The sequence below is a fragment of the Protopterus annectens genome, chromosome 8.part0 (genome assembly GCF_019279795.1).
Source record: "Protopterus annectens isolate FY-2018-M chromosome 8.part0, PAN1.0, whole genome shotgun sequence".
In the NCBI taxonomy this organism is placed as follows: Eukaryota; Metazoa; Chordata; order Ceratodontiformes; family Protopteridae; genus Protopterus; species Protopterus annectens.
Window position 1 is genome coordinate 1,631,645,787 of NC_056741.1, and position 18,303 is coordinate 1,631,664,089.

The window sequence follows — 18,303 nt, forward strand, 5'->3', positions numbered from 1 at the left end:
CAACTCCACCTATTTCCTCCTCTTCTTGGGGTGCTAGAGCCCTGAGTAATTCCTTGAACTGCTGTACTTTCTCTCCAGTCAACTTCCAGGTCTTCAGCCTGGTCTCTGTTGACGTTAGAGCCTTCTCTGACCACTGCTTGCAGCTGATTGTGGCAACTACTGGTTTATGCTGTGAACTGACTGTTTCACTGGGGATGACTTTGCAGTCATGGATTCTACCCCAGTGCCTTTTCCTTACTAGGAGGAAGTCTACCAGAGTTGCATATTGGCTACTCTTGTATGTGATCTTGTGACGGTCTCTCTTTCTGAAACCATGTGTTGGCTACTATCAAGCCATTTGCCAGACAGAAGTCTAGAATGGCTTCTCCTTCTTTATTCCTATTGCTCCACCCATGTGGACCCAGGCAGTCCTCATAGCCTATTCTGTCTGTCCCGATATGTGCATTTAATTCACCCATTATCAACACCAATTCATGTTGTCCTGCTTTATCTAGTAGGTCCTGCAACTGCTGTCTGAATGCACTCTTTTCCTCACTATCACAACCCTGCTGTGGGGCATAGGCTGAGATTATGAATACTGTCCTATCACTACACTGGAGTCTGATTGCCATGAGTCTGTCATTAATTCTGATGATATCCCTCACTGACTTCTGAAGCCTCTGTCTCACCACAATTCCTACACCATTTCTAGCCTGTCCACCACCTGAGTAGTAGAGTCTGGATCCCAAGCCAAGTGGCTTTGTTGCACTGCCCTTCCATCTCGTCTCTTGGATACATAGGATGTCTAGCCTCCTCCGTATCATCATGTCATCCACTTCTAAGCTGTGTCCGGTCAGTGAACCTACATTAAGCGTAGCAATTCTCAGTTCATGTTTGGCAGGTTGATTGGTTTTATGTCTAACTTTCACTCAACAGAGCTATCCCAGTTAACTCAGACTGGGCAACTAGACACCAGCCAGCCAGTAGCCTATTGACCCAGGGCTGCTGGGCTTTTATGGCGGGCACACACTGGCCAACAGGGGCACATATACCCCTCCCACCGTTAGCATGGGTCCCTGGCGTGGGTCAGAGAGTAGGCCAGGTCCTCAAACCACTTATCACCGGTAACTACCCATGCCCATTTTGTGGCGACAGTCAACATGACCGAATCACCTAGAGCCATATTTTACACCATCAAGTGGCTAGCCCTGCCATGGCGTGCAGTTTGTGATCCGTGTTCTCCTACCTTGAAGATACTGTGCACCACAATAGATGCCCAAAGCGGTTGGTCTTTTTAAAACTCTTCCCCCCATTGGGCACCATGTCGAGTCTGTGCTGCTGCCCACAGCTCCATTCATTGGTGAGTTTGAGATGGAAACACTCAGCATGTTTTTTGAACATGGGAGAAACCCCACGGAGACGCAGAGAGAACATGGAAACTCCAAACAGGCATTAGTCAGAGGTCAGGATCGAACCTTGTACCTTGTGCATTGGAGGTGAAGAACTTAACCACTAAGCCATCTGGTCTCCTGGTACATACCCATTATAGAATACAACGCCTTATTAGGTACATGCCAAATAGGGCGTTGTATTCTATAATGGGTCTAATGAGGGAAGAGTACAGTGAAAATGACCTCCTTTTTTCTGGATGAAAAGCCCTTAGTGATGAGGTGTGCCACATAGAAGGATTTCCCGACTGTTGTGGCGATGTGGTTATTGAAGGTGCGACAACTGTCCACCCGTGTCCCTAAGTCTCTTATCACACTTTCAGTGTTTAGTGTACTGCCACCTATGTGGTAATTCACGGGTACATGTTTTTTCCCAAAGGGGATAACTATACAGTTCTTGGCATTGAGCTTGAGCCCATGGCTCTGGCACCAAGCATCTGTTTCTATAAGGCCCTTTTGTAGAGTATCCATATCATTTGGAGGTTCAATAATGGCTCCCAGTTTGCAGTCATCTGCAAACTTTGTTAGCCAGAGTCCCTTAGTATTGGCCTGTACTTCAGAGAAGTAGATGCCAAACAAGAGTGGTCCCAGGACTGAACCCTGAGGTACTCCACTTGTCACTTGTCTGGAGCTGGATTTGGAGTCAGCTACTTTTACATTGTGGGTTCTGTCACTAAGCCAGTTGGCAACCCATCGAGTGACGTAAAGATTAATGCCCAGCTTAGTAAGTTTATCTACGATTCCAGAGTGGGGGATGGTGTCAAAGGCCTTGGCAAGGTCCAGATAGGCTGTGTGGGCCACCGTACCCAAGTCCACGGCTCTTGAGACTGATTTGAAGAAGTCAATCAGGTTCAGGAGACAAGATCGGCCCTTCACGAACCCAAACTGGGTGGGGTCCAGTGTTTGAAGGTTGCCAATGTATTTGTTTATAAGTTCCATGATAACACGTTCCATGGCCTTGCAGATCAGGCTCGTCAGATTGATGGGGCGGTAGTTCCCAGGATCCAAAGTGGATACCCCCTTGTGGAGTGGGATAACTGTAGCTGTGTGCCACTCCGTGGGCACGAAGCCTGAGTTTCTAAGTACAGGTTTGATACTGACAGCTGTATTTAAGCCTGGTCTGTAGTCAGCATCTAGCAATGTTATCCATTCATATTCACAATTTTCAAAGTCATTGTTTAAATTATCACCTCTTATATTTCTAAATCTTACATCTACAGCTTTAAAACAAAACTTATGTGCTTGACCACTTTCACTCATATGTTTACCCAGTGCATTAATGGGTACATTCCTTCTAATTTCGGACTTATGTTCAATAATCATATATTTTAACTTTCTGCAACATTTGCCTATACAGAAGGCCGAAAGTACAGTTTTGTACCTACCATAAATGTAGATGTCCGATAGGTATGCATCTGCAGTCAAAACATGTGGGTTGTCCTGCCTCAGGCAGCCCTCGGTCGGCCCGATTCCAAAGTCTGGGTCTGGCTTAGGCTGATGTCGCACTTCACCCGACGTCATAGCTCCTAGGGTATAAAGGCATCAGCAGACGCCATTTTCCTCAGTGTTTCTTGCCCCAGATGCCAGGTGCCCTCTAAGAAGGCTAAATTTTGATAAATGCTGTAAATTCCAAACAGTAGCAAACAAAATATATATATATATATATATATATATATATATATATATATATATATATATATATATATATACACATATGTACATACAAACAAATACACCATAATAGATTCCCCCAGCTAGCTGAAAGAGGGGTAAGCACCCTAGGAATACCATGAAGGAGGAGGGGACTGCAGATGCATACCTATCGGACATCTACATTTATGGTAGGTACAAAACTGTACTATGTCCTTCAAGGATGCATCTGCAGTCATAACATGTGGGTAGAATACCATAGCCAAACTGGGGGAGGAGGCACCAAGATAAAGATGGTGTAGTTAAGATCCCTTGTAAAACTGCAGTTGCAAAGCCTGCTCGGGATCTGGAGTATAAAGGAAGATTGTAATGCTTGGCAAATGTATGCACGGAGCTCCAAGTAGCAGCTTCTAAAATGTCTTTGGTAGCCACTCCTCTTAGAAAAGCTGTAGTGGTGGCTGTAGCCCTTGTGGAGTGAGGCCTGATATTTTCAGGAGTTGTCTTTCCATGAAAAGAGTAACAGAATCGAATGCAATTTCCTATCCATTTTGAAATTGTCTGCTTGGAAATTGCTTTTCCTTGCACTCCTGTTGCATATGCTACCAGAAGCTGGTCAGTTTTTCTGTTGGTCTTAGTTCTGTCCAGGTAGTAGCGCAGTTGTCTATGTACATCTAAGGTGTGTAGTAGCTTTTCCCCCCTGTTCTGTGGGTTAGGGAAGAACGTAGGTAAATGAATAGCTTGGTTCAAGGAGACCCTGGATACCCCCTTTGGCATGAAAGTAGGATTGGTTCTCAGAGACACTCTATCCTGGTGAAAGATAAGGAAAGGCTGTACTGCCATTAATGCCTGTAACTCTGAAACCCTTCTTGCTGAAGTGATCGCTAGAAGGAAGGCAGTTTTCCAAGATAAGAACTGTAAGTCTGCTGATGCAGCTGGTTCAAAAGGGGGGAGTGTTAATTTTTCCAGCACAAAATTGAGATCCCATGCAGGCAGAGGTGGTTTCCTTGGAGGTTTTACATTTTTGATCCCTCTTAGAAATTGTCTGAGGAGAGGTTGAGAGAAGATAGGAGGATCCATGTTGTACTCTGCTGAAATTGCTGAAGCATGAATCTTAATGGAAGAGTAGGACAAGCCATTATGGAATAGTTCTGCTAAGTATTCTAGGATGTGTGCTAGGTTTGCAAGCGTGACATCTGTTCCCTTTGATGCACTCCAAATGAGGAATCTCTTCCATTTGGCTGAGTATGCTTTCCTTGTGGAGGGTCTGCGAGCCTCCAGGATAATGTCCTTGACTCTCTGAGATAAAGCAGGCTGGTTTTGTTTTATGCAATTTTCCAAGCAGTTAGCTGCAGTGTTTTCAAGTTTGGATGCAAGGTCTTGTAGTTGTTCTGTGTTAGAAGTAAAGGCCATAGAGGTAGAGGCCATGGGTTGTCGAGACATGCTTCTCAGTAGCGGATACCAATGTTGCCTTGGCCAGTCTGGAGCTATCAGAATTACCTTTGGCTGTTCCTCTCTGCTCTTCAGTAGGACGTTGTACATCAATGGGAGAGGTGGGAAGGCATAAACTGTCAGGGCCTTCCAGCTGAAAGAAAGGGAGTCCACCCTCCAGGCTTGTGGGTGGTATTCTCTTGAGCAGAATTTCTTCAGTTGGTGGTTGAGTGGGGAGGCGAATAGGTCTATTTCTGGCATTCCCCATTTCTTTGTTATGGTTTTGAAGATATCTGGATGCAGCATCCATTCGTGAGCATCCGTGGTAGTTCTGCTTAATTTGTCTGCTAGTGAGTTCTCTTTTCCTGGTACGAATCTGGCCTGCAGTTGAATGTTGAGATTCAGGCCTAGGTTCCACAGCTCCATTGCCATCCGGCATAAAGGGTAGGAGTGCGTGCCTCCCTGTTTGTTGATGTACCACATGACTGTGGTATTGTCCGTCCTTATCAGCAGGTGTCCTTGCTGAAGGAGTGATTTGAATGCCTCTATTGCATGCTTCACTGCTAGCATCTCCTTTAGATTTATGTGTAGATTCAGCTGGTCTTGGGACCATAGGCCTTGGATGCACTTGTCTGCCATGTGTGCGCCCCAGCCTAGGTCTGAGGCGTCCGTGGTGATGGTCTGCCTTGGTTGTGGTTTGTGGAAAGGCAACCCTCTGTTGGTCTTGCAGGCCTGAGCCCATTACAGGAAATCCTTTTTCAGGCATGGAATGATTAGTATCATGGTTTCTAGACTGTGTCTGTGTTGAGACCATACATTTCTTAGGTACCATTGTAATTTTCTCATATGCAGTCTGGCATGTGGTATCAAGATTATGCAGGATGCCATGTAACCCAGGGCCTGCAGGACTTTCCTTGCAGTAAGCTGAGTTTGTCTTGTCAATGCCGTGAAGTAGACTGGAAGTTGTTTTTGTTTTTCTTCTGTGAGAAAAGCCATCTGAGTTATTGTGTCCAGTTCTGCACCCAAAAAAGTTATCCTTTGAGATGGCACTAGTCTTGACTTCTGTATGTTGACTGTGAATCCCAAAGCTTGTAGCAATTGTATGACATAGGCCAAATCCTTTATTATTTTTGTCTTGTTGTCCGCTTGTATTAGGCAGTCGTCCATGTATGGGTAGATTTGAATTCCCTGAAGCCTGCAATGTGCAATTACTGATGCCAGGCATTTCGTGAATACTCTGGGCGAAGTAAGGGCAATGCTGAGAATTGATAATGCTCTGATCCTGCAAGAAATCTGAGGTGTCTTCTGCAATCTGGTCGTATAGGGACGTGCAGGTATGCCTCCTTGAGATCTAGAGTCACCAGCCAAGACTCCTTGCCCAACATGGGAAGAAGTTGCTGTAGGGTCAGCATCTTGAATTTTGGTACAATGAGATATGTGTTCAGTGCGGACAAGTCGAGAATAGGCCTCCATTGAGTTTCTTTTCTTGGTACAAGGAATAGTCGTCTTGTTCCATAGATGGTACCTTTTCTATTGCTCTCATCCTTAGTAAGTTGTTGACCTGTTTTAAAGCCTCTGACTTCTGGCTTGGTGGAAGGTTGGGCATTCCTCTCTTTTTTGGTAAAGTGTGGAAGTGAAACCTGTAGCCTTTGTCTATTGTTTGCAAAATCCATTTGTCTCCTGTAATGCAATGCCAGTTTTTTGAAAATAAATCTAACTTTCCGCCCAAGGGTGCTTCTAATTGTTCCCTGGTAGGCGGGATCATAGCCAAGTCATTGTGTCTGTCCTGTGGAAGTGGTTGCAGTCACAGCTGTGGAGGCACTCCTGTGGTTGTCAGGTTGCCACTGACGGCCTCTGTAGGCACCCCTTGATTGACCTCTGCCTCTTGGGCGTCTATTTCTGCCTCTCTGTGTTCTGGTGGTATCTGGAAAGGACCAATTCTTTGAAGGCCAATTTCTGCTGAACCTCGGAGGTTGGACCTGCAGAAAATCCTTGACTGTTTGCACAGATTTTGCCTTTTCTTCCACTTTCTTTAATACCTCCTGTGCAGGGGAGCCAAATAAACTTTGTTTCTCCATAGGGGCATCCAGGAGTTTTGATTTAACATGGTCTGGCAAGGATTGCTCTTTTAGCCAGGCATGCCTTCGAATCACTGCTCCAGTCATAGCTGATCTAAATGAAGCCTCCAGTGCATCGTAGCCACATTTTAAAAAATGATTACTGACCTGCTGAGAATTGTGTACCAACGGTCTAAAGGTTCAGGAGAGGAGAGCTTTTTATTTAGCTGATCTAACAAAAATTCCTGGTACTGTATCATGTGAAATTGACAGTTTAAAGCCCTGGCAGAAAGAGTAGCAGATGCATAAACTTTTTTACCCCATCTCTCTAAAGCTCTTGAATCTCTTTCAGAGGGAAGGGGAGGCAGCTGCAATCTTTGGGGCCCTGAGAAATGGTTTCTGGGTCTGCAGGGCCTTGTATAAGTGGAAATGAGAATCTGGGACCCTGTAATATCTGTCAGGTTTGGCAGGGGCCGGGGGAAGAGAATCAGGGGCTGAACAGGCATCATTGTATGCATCATCAACAACTGATAGTACAGGAGGTATGGCTAGAGGCCTATGCTGTGGTAAGTGTAAAAAAGTCCTTAGCCTTTTCCTAGAATCAAAGAAATCCTGACCCTGCCATTGGAAATGTTCCCTCATAGAATGTAGAGTTTCCCCAAATGAAAATTCTTCTGGAGGGGAGGCAGAAGGAATGGAGTCTTCTGCATCCAAATCCTCATAAGGTAAATAAGGGCCTTCCTGATGGTCTGATCCATCTGATCCACCCGAGGAATAGTCAGAGGAAAGAGGTTCAGGGGGTTCAGTCCTAGGCCTTTTTTCAGGAGGGGGTTGTGAGGCCCTGTCTGGGTGAGGTTGGGATCCCCTGAATTTGAGAACTTGAGGAAGGTCTGTGAGGCGGAGCTTTTGTAGGCAAGGCCTTGGAAATTTTAGCTGCTTTAGCCCTGGAGAAGGCCGCAGGAGTGAAAATGTCCAACGGAATGGTGTCGGACAATTCTAGTGTGCCTGCTGCCTGAGGCCTCGGTCGGAGGTATGCTTGTGGCCGGAGGAAGAACAGAGGACTCTGTTTCAGCTGAAACCGAGACACTAAACCACGGACCTTTAGCTAAATGAGTAGTCGGAGTCTCCGACGGCATTTTATATGGGACCAAAAACTCTTCGTGTCCGTCGGTTGAAGGAGGCACAGGCTAAACAAGCTGATACTTATGAGGTATTTGTTTGTTAAACAATTATTTACTTTTTTCTGACATCGGCTGAGGCAAGAAAGAGTCCCCAACGGGTACTTAGCTTTAGAAGTCTTCGTAGCTGAAATCTCTGGATCTGACCGACCAACAGCTTCTGCTTGAAAGACTGAGGAAAACAGCGTCGGCTGATGCCTTTATACCCTAGGAGCTGAGTCGGGTGAAGTGCAACATCAGCCGAGGCCAGACCCAGACTTTGGAATCGGGCCGACCGAGGGCTGCCTGAGGCAGGACAACCCACATGTTATGACTACAGATGCATCCTTGAAGGACATCAATGCACACAGGCAGCTAAATAAACTATACTATAGGTATTACATGTAGCATATTTATTAAATAAAAATGTTCTCATGGTGTTCAGATGGATAAAAGTGTTCTGTTTCGATGTCTTTACAATATGTGTAATTATGGCATAGATATGTGCCTACTATATTATTCTTTTGTTCTAAACTTTCACGTTTCAGATCTTATAATACAAGAGAAAAGAATTCTGAACAGTTTTTATAAGCAAATGAAGGTCTCTCGCCCGCAATTTTCTTTAGCTCAGGCATACTTGTAAGAATTATCCAATTCTTTTTTATTACATGTCTCACTGCTTTAGATTTCCTATTTTATGTTATGTATCTTATACTAAACATTCTATTTTTGTGTAGAATTTGTGGCATCCTTAGAACCAGCTGAGAAAAATGGCCTAGCTGCATGTCCTCTTTTCATTTGAACATCATTTTGTACTTGCTGTAACATCTCTGAATCATACCCTTGCATCTCAAACTCTGCATGTATTTCTTGTAACGGATTAGAATATTCTTTGCTGTCTGTATTCAAACGGCTAGTTCTCATAAACTGACTTTTCACCACACTTTTAAATACATGTGGCACACGTATGCTATTCCTATGTATCTATTAGCTTGCACTGTTTTTTGTATACCATAGTATTAATATGGGTACTAGACCACTCTAAATTAAGTATTTAGTAGTTTCTTCAGAACCTAGTCTGATTTAAATATTCTACAAACGCTACTAGTTCCATGACGTCACTATTCCAAAGCAGGAACACATCATCAACAAATCGTTTGTATAACCCATTGTAAATATATTCATCTTCCCATTTGGACATTACAACATTCACACATGTGTTCGCTACTGATGTTCCCATAGCAACACCCCACTTTTGATGATAGATACAATCATAAAATAGAAACACGTTACTTTCTAGCACGAACTCTAATAGCTCACACATAGTGCCTATTTAATAAATCTGTGTTCTCACTTAAGAATTGTCGTATTGTGGCAACCCCTTCAATGGTTGGAATTATTGTAAAAAGTGACTATGTTTAATGTAACAAAAAGAAATTTACTATCAGTATGGTCAGTTTACCATGCATACAACATTGTCAGAAAATCCTCAGTATCTTTAAGATAGCTTTTAATCCTATTTAAGCATTTATTCAACATAAACTGTAAGTAGTGTGAAATAGGTTCCGTTATCCATCCTCCCCAGATACTACTGGTCTCACTGGGGGATGCATCAAATCTTTATGAATTTTTGGCAGACCATACATTACTGGTATCCTTTGGCTAGGAACCGTGAAAAAAATTAAATAAGTCAGTATCAATGTCATTATTTAACTGCATCTCATATATATCGCCATATGAATATTGCTTATTATTCTTGATACAGCCATTCTATTAATACTATCAAAAAATTGTATTGTCATTTAAGAATTCATACAATGCATGCATCATACTTTTCTTTGTGTAAAATTACCACTGTTCCTCCCTTATCAGCTTGTTTTATAACAATCTCATTATTTTCTAAACATTTCAAAGCATCTCTTTCTTGTGCTGTTAAATTATAATACCCATTCTTATCTTGTCTGGTACTCACTACTGCTTTTAGTGAGGTATGTGAACGTGAAATATGAGAATGCTATAATGTAAAAGATAAGAATAGGTATTATAATTTAACAGCACAAGAAAGAGATGCTTTGAAACGTTTAGAAAATAGTAATGAGATTGTTATAAAACAAGCCGATAAGAGAGAAAAAGAAGTTATGTACTCACCATAACGTTCCATCTGAGTAGATACTTCATTTGTCTGCAACCTGTGGGTGTCGGATCAGACCTCGGATCCGATCCGGCAGCTTTCCAAGCTCCAAGATCCGAGCTCCTAGCTCCTCCCCCTACCCATAATCCCCTACTACCAACCACATTACCTCAGATCGTTTTTTTTGCCTCACCAACTCGAGACCGAAACCAACTCCAAATGATCAGAAAAATTCCTGAGGTTCGGGGGATGGCAGGGGGGGGGGTCGGTTGCAGACAAATGAAGTATCTACTCAGATGGAACGTTATGGTGAGTACATAACTTCTTTATCTGAAGTAGTTACTTCATTTGATTTGCAACCTGTGGGACAGAGTCCCCAGCTAACCTACAAGAACCTGGGTGGCCCTTACGGAAGGATATTCTGAAGTACCGCGGAGCCAAAAGAAGCCCTACTCCTGGAAATCATATCCAGTTTGTAATGAGAAATGAACGTATGAGATGAGGACCAGGTAGCTGCTGAACAAATATCGTCTACTGGAACCCTAGACCAAAAGGCTGTTGAGGTAGCTACAGATCTTGTGGAATGAGCACGGACGCCAACCGGAGCTGGCTTCCCAGATGAAGTGTATCCCAGCATAATACACTGACAGATCCAATTTGTTACAGTCACTTTAGCAATTGCCTTGCCCATGGCTGACTTTGCATAAGAAACACACAACTGGTCCGACTTGCGAAACACTCTAGTCCTGTGCAAGTAAAAACGCAGTTGTCTGTGTACATCCAATTTGTGCATCGTGTATTCGCCTTTGTTGTGAAAATTTGGGAAAAATACAGGAAGATTTAATGATTGATTAATGTTCGATTCTGTAGCCACCTTCGGCAAGAAAGACGGATTAGTCCTGAGGGACACTCTATCTTTGTGAAAGATAAGGTACGGAGGTTTGATACACAGAGCTTGTAATTCTGAAACCCTCTTGGCTGAAGTAATAACCACTAAGAAAGCCGTTTTCCAAGATAAGAACTTCAACGGAACTGAGGCCGCAGGCTCGAAAGGTGGTCTCGTTAAGGCTTGTAAGACCAGAGTGAGATCCCACGGGGGAACCACAGTCTTGACAGGTGGTTTCAAAAGAAAAACACCTCTTATGAAGGTTTTGCACAACTTTGTAGATGCTAAGAAGCCTATGCCGTCCCCCACGTGAAAATGGGAGATGGCCGCCAACTGCACCTTGACTGTGGAGGCACTTGCTCCCTTGTCTAAAAAGCAGGGAAAGGAAGTCCAGAATATTCGTAATAGGGACAGTAAATGGGTCAAATTATTTATCTTTGGCCCAGATGGAAAAACGTTTCCATTTACTGTTGTAAAGTATTCTGGTAGATGGTTTATGAACCGCCACCAGAATGGCCTTAACGGGGGATGAGATACCGGGAGTCCTAGCCATTGATGGAACTATATCAACCAAGCAGCAAGTTTGAGATTGACCAGGTTTGGGGTATGGCATCTCGCTGGGTGCGAGATTAGGTCTGGACTGGGATCCAGAATCCATGGGGGAGCCACACTGTGAGACTGCAGAAAGGGGAACCAGATTTGTCGAGGCCAGAATGGGGCTATGAGGATAACTCTGCTCACCAACCGACAGGCTTTCTGGATGAATTTCATTATAAGTGGGAGGGGGGGATAAGCATAAAGGAGTCCGGGAGGCCAAGCATGGACTAGAGCGTCTCTGGGGGTCTCCCCTCTGGGGGGAACTATCGCGAAGTACTCGCTGCATTTTGTGTTTAAAGGAGAAGCGAAAAGGTCGCAGCGGGGCTGACCCCATTTGTGGAAGATCTGCTTCGCAACAGACGGATTCAGAGACCACTCGTACGGAGTGAGGAACACTCGACTTAGCTTGTCCGCTAATATGTTTGACCGTCCTGGAATGTGCGTTGCTATCAGAAAGCGGTTGGTGGAAATCGCCCATTCCCACACTCTCATGGCTTCTCGACACCGGGGATAAGATCTGGTCCCTCCTTGTTTGTTTATATACCAGACTACTGACATGTTGTCCGTCTGGATTGCAATAGTCCCTAGGGGAAGAAGGTCGTGGAGAGCTTGCAATGCCAAAAGCACCGCCCTCATCTCTAGGACGTTGATATGCAATGCGGTCTCTAGGGAAGTCCACGTGCCTTGAACGGATCTGCCTGAACAATGCCCCCCCACCCGAGGAAAGAAGCATCCGTGGTCAACGTGGCTTTGACCGGGGGAATCACAAAGGGCCTCCCTTCTCTGAGTTCCTGTGCCTGTAACCACCACAGAAGGGAGTCCCTGCACACCCTGCTCAGGGGTATTGGCATGCATAATGGGTGGATCGACAGGGACCATTGGACTTGAAGGGTCCATTGTAATATGCGCATTCGCAGACGGGCATGAAGAGAGAGACCGATCGCTGCTGACATAGACCCCAGTGCCCTCAGGACTAACTCCGCTGGAGGAGCAGGGCTCCAAAGAAGGGCTAACACCTGAAACGACAAGCTGTTCAGCCTGACTGACGTTAGAACAACTCTAGAGATTCATGTATCTAACCTGGCCCCTATGAATTCTAGGGCTTGAGTGGGGCACAGGCAGGATTTCTGCTCGTTCACTGAGATTACTAGGTTGTGGGCCAGAGACAGAGCATAATCTCTCGCCACACAGAGCTGATGCCGGTTGGTCGCGGTGAGGAGCCAGTCGTCTAGGTAATGGAAGACCTGAATGCCCTGGAGTCTCAGGTGGGCTGCAACCACTGCCATGACCTTGGTGAACACTCTGGGGGCTGAGGTGAGGCCGAATGGAAGAACCCTGAATTGATAATGACTGGCTCCGAGCCGGAAGCGGAGGAACCTCCTGGATCGTCTGTCCATTAATATGTGGTAATACGCATCCTTGATGTCTAATGAGCACATCCAGTCGTTCTCCCGCAGAAGGGGGAGAATTGATTGGAGAGTGACCATCCGGAACTTTTCCTTGGGTATGAACAGGTTCAGGGTGGAAATGTCTAAGATGGGTCTGAGGTCCCCCGTTTTCTTTGGCACCAAAAAGAACCTGGCGTAATAACCCAATCTGGACTGATCTGGGGGGGCGGGCTGGATGGCTCTTTTTCTTAGCAGCTTTGAAATCTCCAAAGCCGCTGCCTCCCTCTGATCGGGTGGGACATCGGGGAGACATCTGGGTTTGGGGGGAAGGTTTATGAATGGAATGGAGTAACCTCTGGATATGATCCGGAGCACCCATCGATCTGTTGTAAGGGACTCCCAGTTTGACAGGTGCTCCGACAATCGCCCCCCGACTGCCTCCAGAGAGGGACAGTCGGGCAAGCCCTCAGGGCTGTTGCGCGGGTCTGTCCGAGAAAGGTTCTCTAGACCCGAAATTACGCAGCCCCCCCTCTGCCTCTGGGCTGGCATCCACCTTGACCTCCTCTGCCTCTAGAGGACGAGTGGTCCGCAGCAGGATGGGATTGCTGAGACTTACGGAACCACAGCTTCTTTTGGCCCTCTGATTCCTGGAGAAGGATCTTTGGGGATTAGAGAAGCGGACTCCGATGGCAGACAGCGTCTTCCCATCCTTTTCGCTTTGGACCAGCGTGTCGCGAACAGTTTTACCAAACAAGGCAGAACCGTCAAAAGGGGCGTTCGCGAAGGACTCCTTGAAGGGGTCCATGAAGTCGCACAGACGGAGCCAGGAGAGACGTCGCAAGACGACCCCAGGTCCGCTAGCTCTAGCGGCTCCCTCCGCTGCATGGGAGAGAAGCCGCATAGACGTATTGGAGATGGATTTTAGAGTGGCCATTCGAGTCTCAAAAACCTTTTTGTCTGGGACCGACATGGACTCCGGGGGGGCTACAGCGTATTCTTTAATCAAGTCTCGCTGTAGCCTATAGTTCAGCGCCCTTATGGAAAAGGTCGCTGAAGCAAACATCCGCTTCCCAATCCGGTCAAGCGCTCGAGATTCCTTATCCGGCGGGTGAACCGAAGAACTCTCCTGCGCAAGTTCTTTCTTGGTGGCCGCCGCCACCAACATAGCATCAACGGGGGTTCCTTTGGCCCAAGACGGTCTATCAGTGGGTGGGCTGAGGACTTTATCAGGGCGCCTAGGGATTGGCTCCACGGTGTCGGGCTCCTTCCAAGCCCTGGTGGTAATTAAGTCCACCAGGGGGTCGGCCGGAGGGGACACCCAGGAGGTAGATGGGCCTGCCTCAAAGGCTTCCAGGAACATGGACTCATCAAGGGAGGGCTTTTGGGCTGACCACCCCCCTCTGATACGCAACATTTCCATGATGTCTCCAAAGGAGACATCTTCAGGGGGTGACCTTGGGGAACCCTCCCTATCATCTAAGTCTGTGTCTGTGGTAACGGACTCGGGAGAGTCCAGGTGCCTCCTTTTGCACCGATGTTTCCGAGGGACCTCCTCGGTGGGACTATCCGAAGAGGGCTTGTCCACGGGTTGTTGTTCTTCCACGGGAACTAGCTGGAGGGCTTGGGCAGGCTGTCCAGATGGACGGATGATGGAAGACAGACCCTCATACAGTGGGAGTACGGGTGGATCCGAAGCCCGGGTCGGGGATCTGGAGGACCTCGACAGTACCCTCTCCACTACCTCAAAAGCCGAAGAAGAGCCACTCTCGCCAGCCTCCGAGAGCAATCTCCTCGGATCCGAGGAAGGGATCGGGGTCGGAGCCGATGCAGTTGGCGCCGAGGCAAAGGTATGCTCCGACAACAACAGCGCCGAAGACAGAGCAACTCCGTCGGATCAGACGCTCAGCCCTCGGCCCCAAGAGCTCGGGTCCGACAAGCTCGAAGGTATAGTCGGCGTCAAAGAGACCACCGCTATCGGCGCCGACAATTCCCCGGGTCCGAAAGGGCCTGGATCCGATGACTCCGAGACCCGAAAACAAGTCGGAGAAGGAGTGATCGGGGCAAATATGGGGGCTGCACTCCCCCCCAGGGGGGGGGGGGAGGCAACAGCATCCCCATCTGCATTTGGGTCTATAAGAACCGACGCATCATCCGATCCATATCCACTTCGGAGATGCTTCAGGTCGACCTAGATGAAGTAGTAGAGGCGGGCCAGGAGGGCCGCCTCGAAAATCTCGAGGGAGACATATCCTCCTCCTCCGGCGAAAAACAGGGTGAATGGCGCCGAGAGGAGGGGGATCCGGAGACCCTCGACGGGAGACTTAAGCATTTTCGCTGGCGGAGCCGAAGGATGAGATTCGGCCCACCTTTTGTGGGACTTATGTCCTTCTTTATCCTTGTGCCTCTTCTCTTTAAGGGAAGAGGCACTAGTTTCCCCAGAGCTCAAACCCGATGAGGGAGGTTGAGTCCCGGGTAGAGCTAAGGGGATAGACGGCGCTGAAGCTGCCAAAGCAGCTGGAGCCCGAACGGGAGAGGAAGAAGAAGCTGACTCCTGGGGGAGCTTTCCCGCCAGGATCAGCTTGTTCTTCCTATCCCGAAGTGCCCGGGGTTTAAAGGCAGCGCAGATCTGGCAGGCCTCTGACAAATGGGCTGCCCCCAGGCACAAAGCGCACTGAGTGTGGCCATCAGCTGGAGAAAGCTTGTGGCCACACTCAGTACATTTAGAAAAAAATGGCCTTAGGCCCTTCAGACATCATTCACACACACACCCAAACACTAGGAGGGGGAGGGGAGTGAAGATAAGCTAGTAATTAATTTAACAGAAAAGGGACCAAAAACTAGCACAAGAAGCAGAAAAGGGAACTAACACACACAACGACAACTTTGATTGAAAAAAGTTGGTTTAAAACCAGCAATGATCTCACCCAGCCAGGAGCTCTTCACAAGGAAGCTTCTTCAGCCGCAGCAAAAAACTATCTGAGGTAATGTGGTTTGTAGTATGGGGATTATGGGTAGGGGGAGGAGCTAGGATCTTGGAGCTTGGAAAGCTGCCGGATCGGATCAGACACCCACAGGTTGCAGATCAAATGAAGTAACTACTTCAGATGCAGTGGTCTGCCTCTAAGTGAAGGAAAAGCAAAGATGGGGGTTAGCAGCTGTTGAAGATGGAGAAATGGAAAGATTCACTGTCAAAGAAACCAACTGCCAGCAGATGTGACGAGTTCCATGATGAGCAAAGTAGGTAATTTTAAATTTACACCCTGATTTTGCTCCATGATATTCTTCAACTCTCAGCCTCAAAGGGCAAAGAGTAACAATTATGGTGATACTTCTCCATTCCTGATCTGTGCTTCACTTTGTTTTTACTGGGTGAAATAGAGGACACAGTCACAGCAACTTGAAATCCCTGAAGTCCACATTACAAACAATGCGACTTCAGGGACACATGATGATCTTTTTTCTATGAGAATGCGTATATGGACCATCAAACTATAAGAAAGATATATAAAAATCTGTTAATATGCTCAACATCAAGCAGATGACTCAGTGGTTTTACGTGCTATTGTAATCCAGCTGCTACACCTAAACTTACTGGGAGAAGCAGTGGCTGAAAATAATGGCCTAAGTTTGCCAAAACCAACACCACACAACAAGACAACTTTAAATCAATTTCTTCAGCCTAACAAATCAAAGATGTTGAATTCATCTTCGAGAGCACCTCTCGTGCAACCTGTCAAATGTTGTCTAATCCTTTCACAACACTGACTAAGCCAACTGACACAGCTATTCTCTTTGTGGCAGAAAAGAAAAGGAGAAGCAGGAGATAGCAGTACATAACGCCTTGACGGAGAAAGGATAGCAGCCTGTGAATGGGTCACATAGCAAGTAGTTTTAATATCCACAGTTCAAATCCAGAGCTCTACAACATCAAATTCTGTCTTCATGCCTTCTTTTACTAAGACTGGTGCTTCCCTGTTCTGGCATGTACGTGAAGGAAGAAGAAGATTACAAGATAATCTACAGATTAACAGATATTGGTGATAGTCCTGCATGGCCTAAACCTTACCTGCAACAAATTACTAGACCTCAGAGTATTTTGTTGTAATTAAAGGAACTATATTAACAAGCAAATTACCTTGTTGTGTGCATCCGTGTGCCGAATGACATTTCGGAGAAGAACTTTCCCCAGAGGAACTCGGGACATTTTTCCCCCAAAAATCTTTTGTAGAGAGTAAAAAACAAACATATTATAAGCAGCTACAGCCTAATCAGGAAAACAAAAACAAAACAAAACATATGCTCCAGTGATGTAAAATACTGTGGCATACAAACACATACTACTATGACTAAATTAAAACAAAATCTGCTTCAAAATGGAGTATACAGTGTCAATCCTAATCTCCATACAACTTGCAAAGGTTGAGAAGTGAGCTCAATGATGCACATCTGCTTCCTCTAGAAAAAACACTGCAATAGCTGGTCACTGGACAATCAGTATCCTCTAAACCAGAGACATTTACCATAATAATTACTAAAATCCTGCCTGGGCGACTGGTGTAGAGGAAAAAAGCCTCGAGTATGGCCCAGGTAACTTGATTTCAAATAATGGCTCTGGAGCTTGATGGCACAAACAGAGAAAGATGGGCGTTCCCACCCTAGACTGGGGGGGGGGGATCATACCTTTCAACCTCTTAGCACAAAAAATCTGGACAAAGTTGCAAATAATGGGGACAGACGTCCAAAAATAGGAAAAAATGTTTTTAAATATTGTTCTTCTAAACTTAAGTTGACAGAATCACAGGTTTTGCATTAATATGAACTTTCTGAAGGGTACGAAGCCTGAAACTCAAGTGTCTCCTATTATATTCTGACTTCAACCCTCAATGATTAGCAAGAAAACCAAAAAGTTTATAAGGAACAGACCGAAAATGCAAAGAAAAAAATCTGGACCTTCTGTGAAAATATGGACAGTTGAGAGTTACTGGGGGGGTGCACTTAGGGACACACGTACACTGATTAATTTCACAGGTGAAGACTGGGGAAGCAACCACATAATGCTCCTGGGTGAAGGAGACCGGTAGCCCAGCTGCCAACAGTCCTTTAAATAGCAATGGGCAGTACAACAATGATATTCTACTGAATGTCTCACTTGGGTTGTCACTAGGCCGCAAAACGGGGCATGAAAAAAAGAAAAACACCCCGATGACTACCTATATGATGGTCCATCCTGACTGACCCTCACCCTCCATGATGAGAAAGAAACTGGCCAGGAGGGGCCCGATGATTGGCTGGCAGCAGAATCAAAAATGCATACACAAAAATGCAATTCAAGTTTTTGTCTTGTTTAGTACCAATTATCAACTGTGAAGTAGAACAAAAGCATTCATGTGAGATAGTAAGCAATAAATAAATACACTACACAGCTCAGCAAGACAAAAATAAAATGTGACCCTGTCCAACAACAGAACAAAGAACACATGATGCATTTACCCAACATTTTAGGTCACACACACATAATATTAAGGAAATCCCTAGCAGTATGCCTTATGGCATTGGGGAGATGCACTCCATAAAAGTAAATA

The 18,303-nt window shown here is 45.9% G+C and overlaps 1 protein-coding gene across 2 annotated transcripts in view; it reads right to left on the reverse strand.

Moving 5' to 3' along the window:
• NKAPD1 (NKAP domain containing 1) overlaps window positions 1-16,946 on the reverse strand; it is a 528,467-nt gene extending 511,521 nt beyond the window's left edge. For both annotated transcript variants that reach the window (XM_044081164.1, XM_044081163.1), the window contains exon 1: window positions 16,857-16,946. In XM_044081164.1, coding sequence (XP_043937099.1) covers window positions 16,857-16,925 — 69 coding nt within the window. In that variant the 5' untranslated portion in view covers window positions 16,926-16,946. The remainder of the gene's footprint in view (window positions 1-16,856) is intronic.
• Between the last annotated feature and the right edge of the window lie 1,357 nt (window positions 16,947-18,303).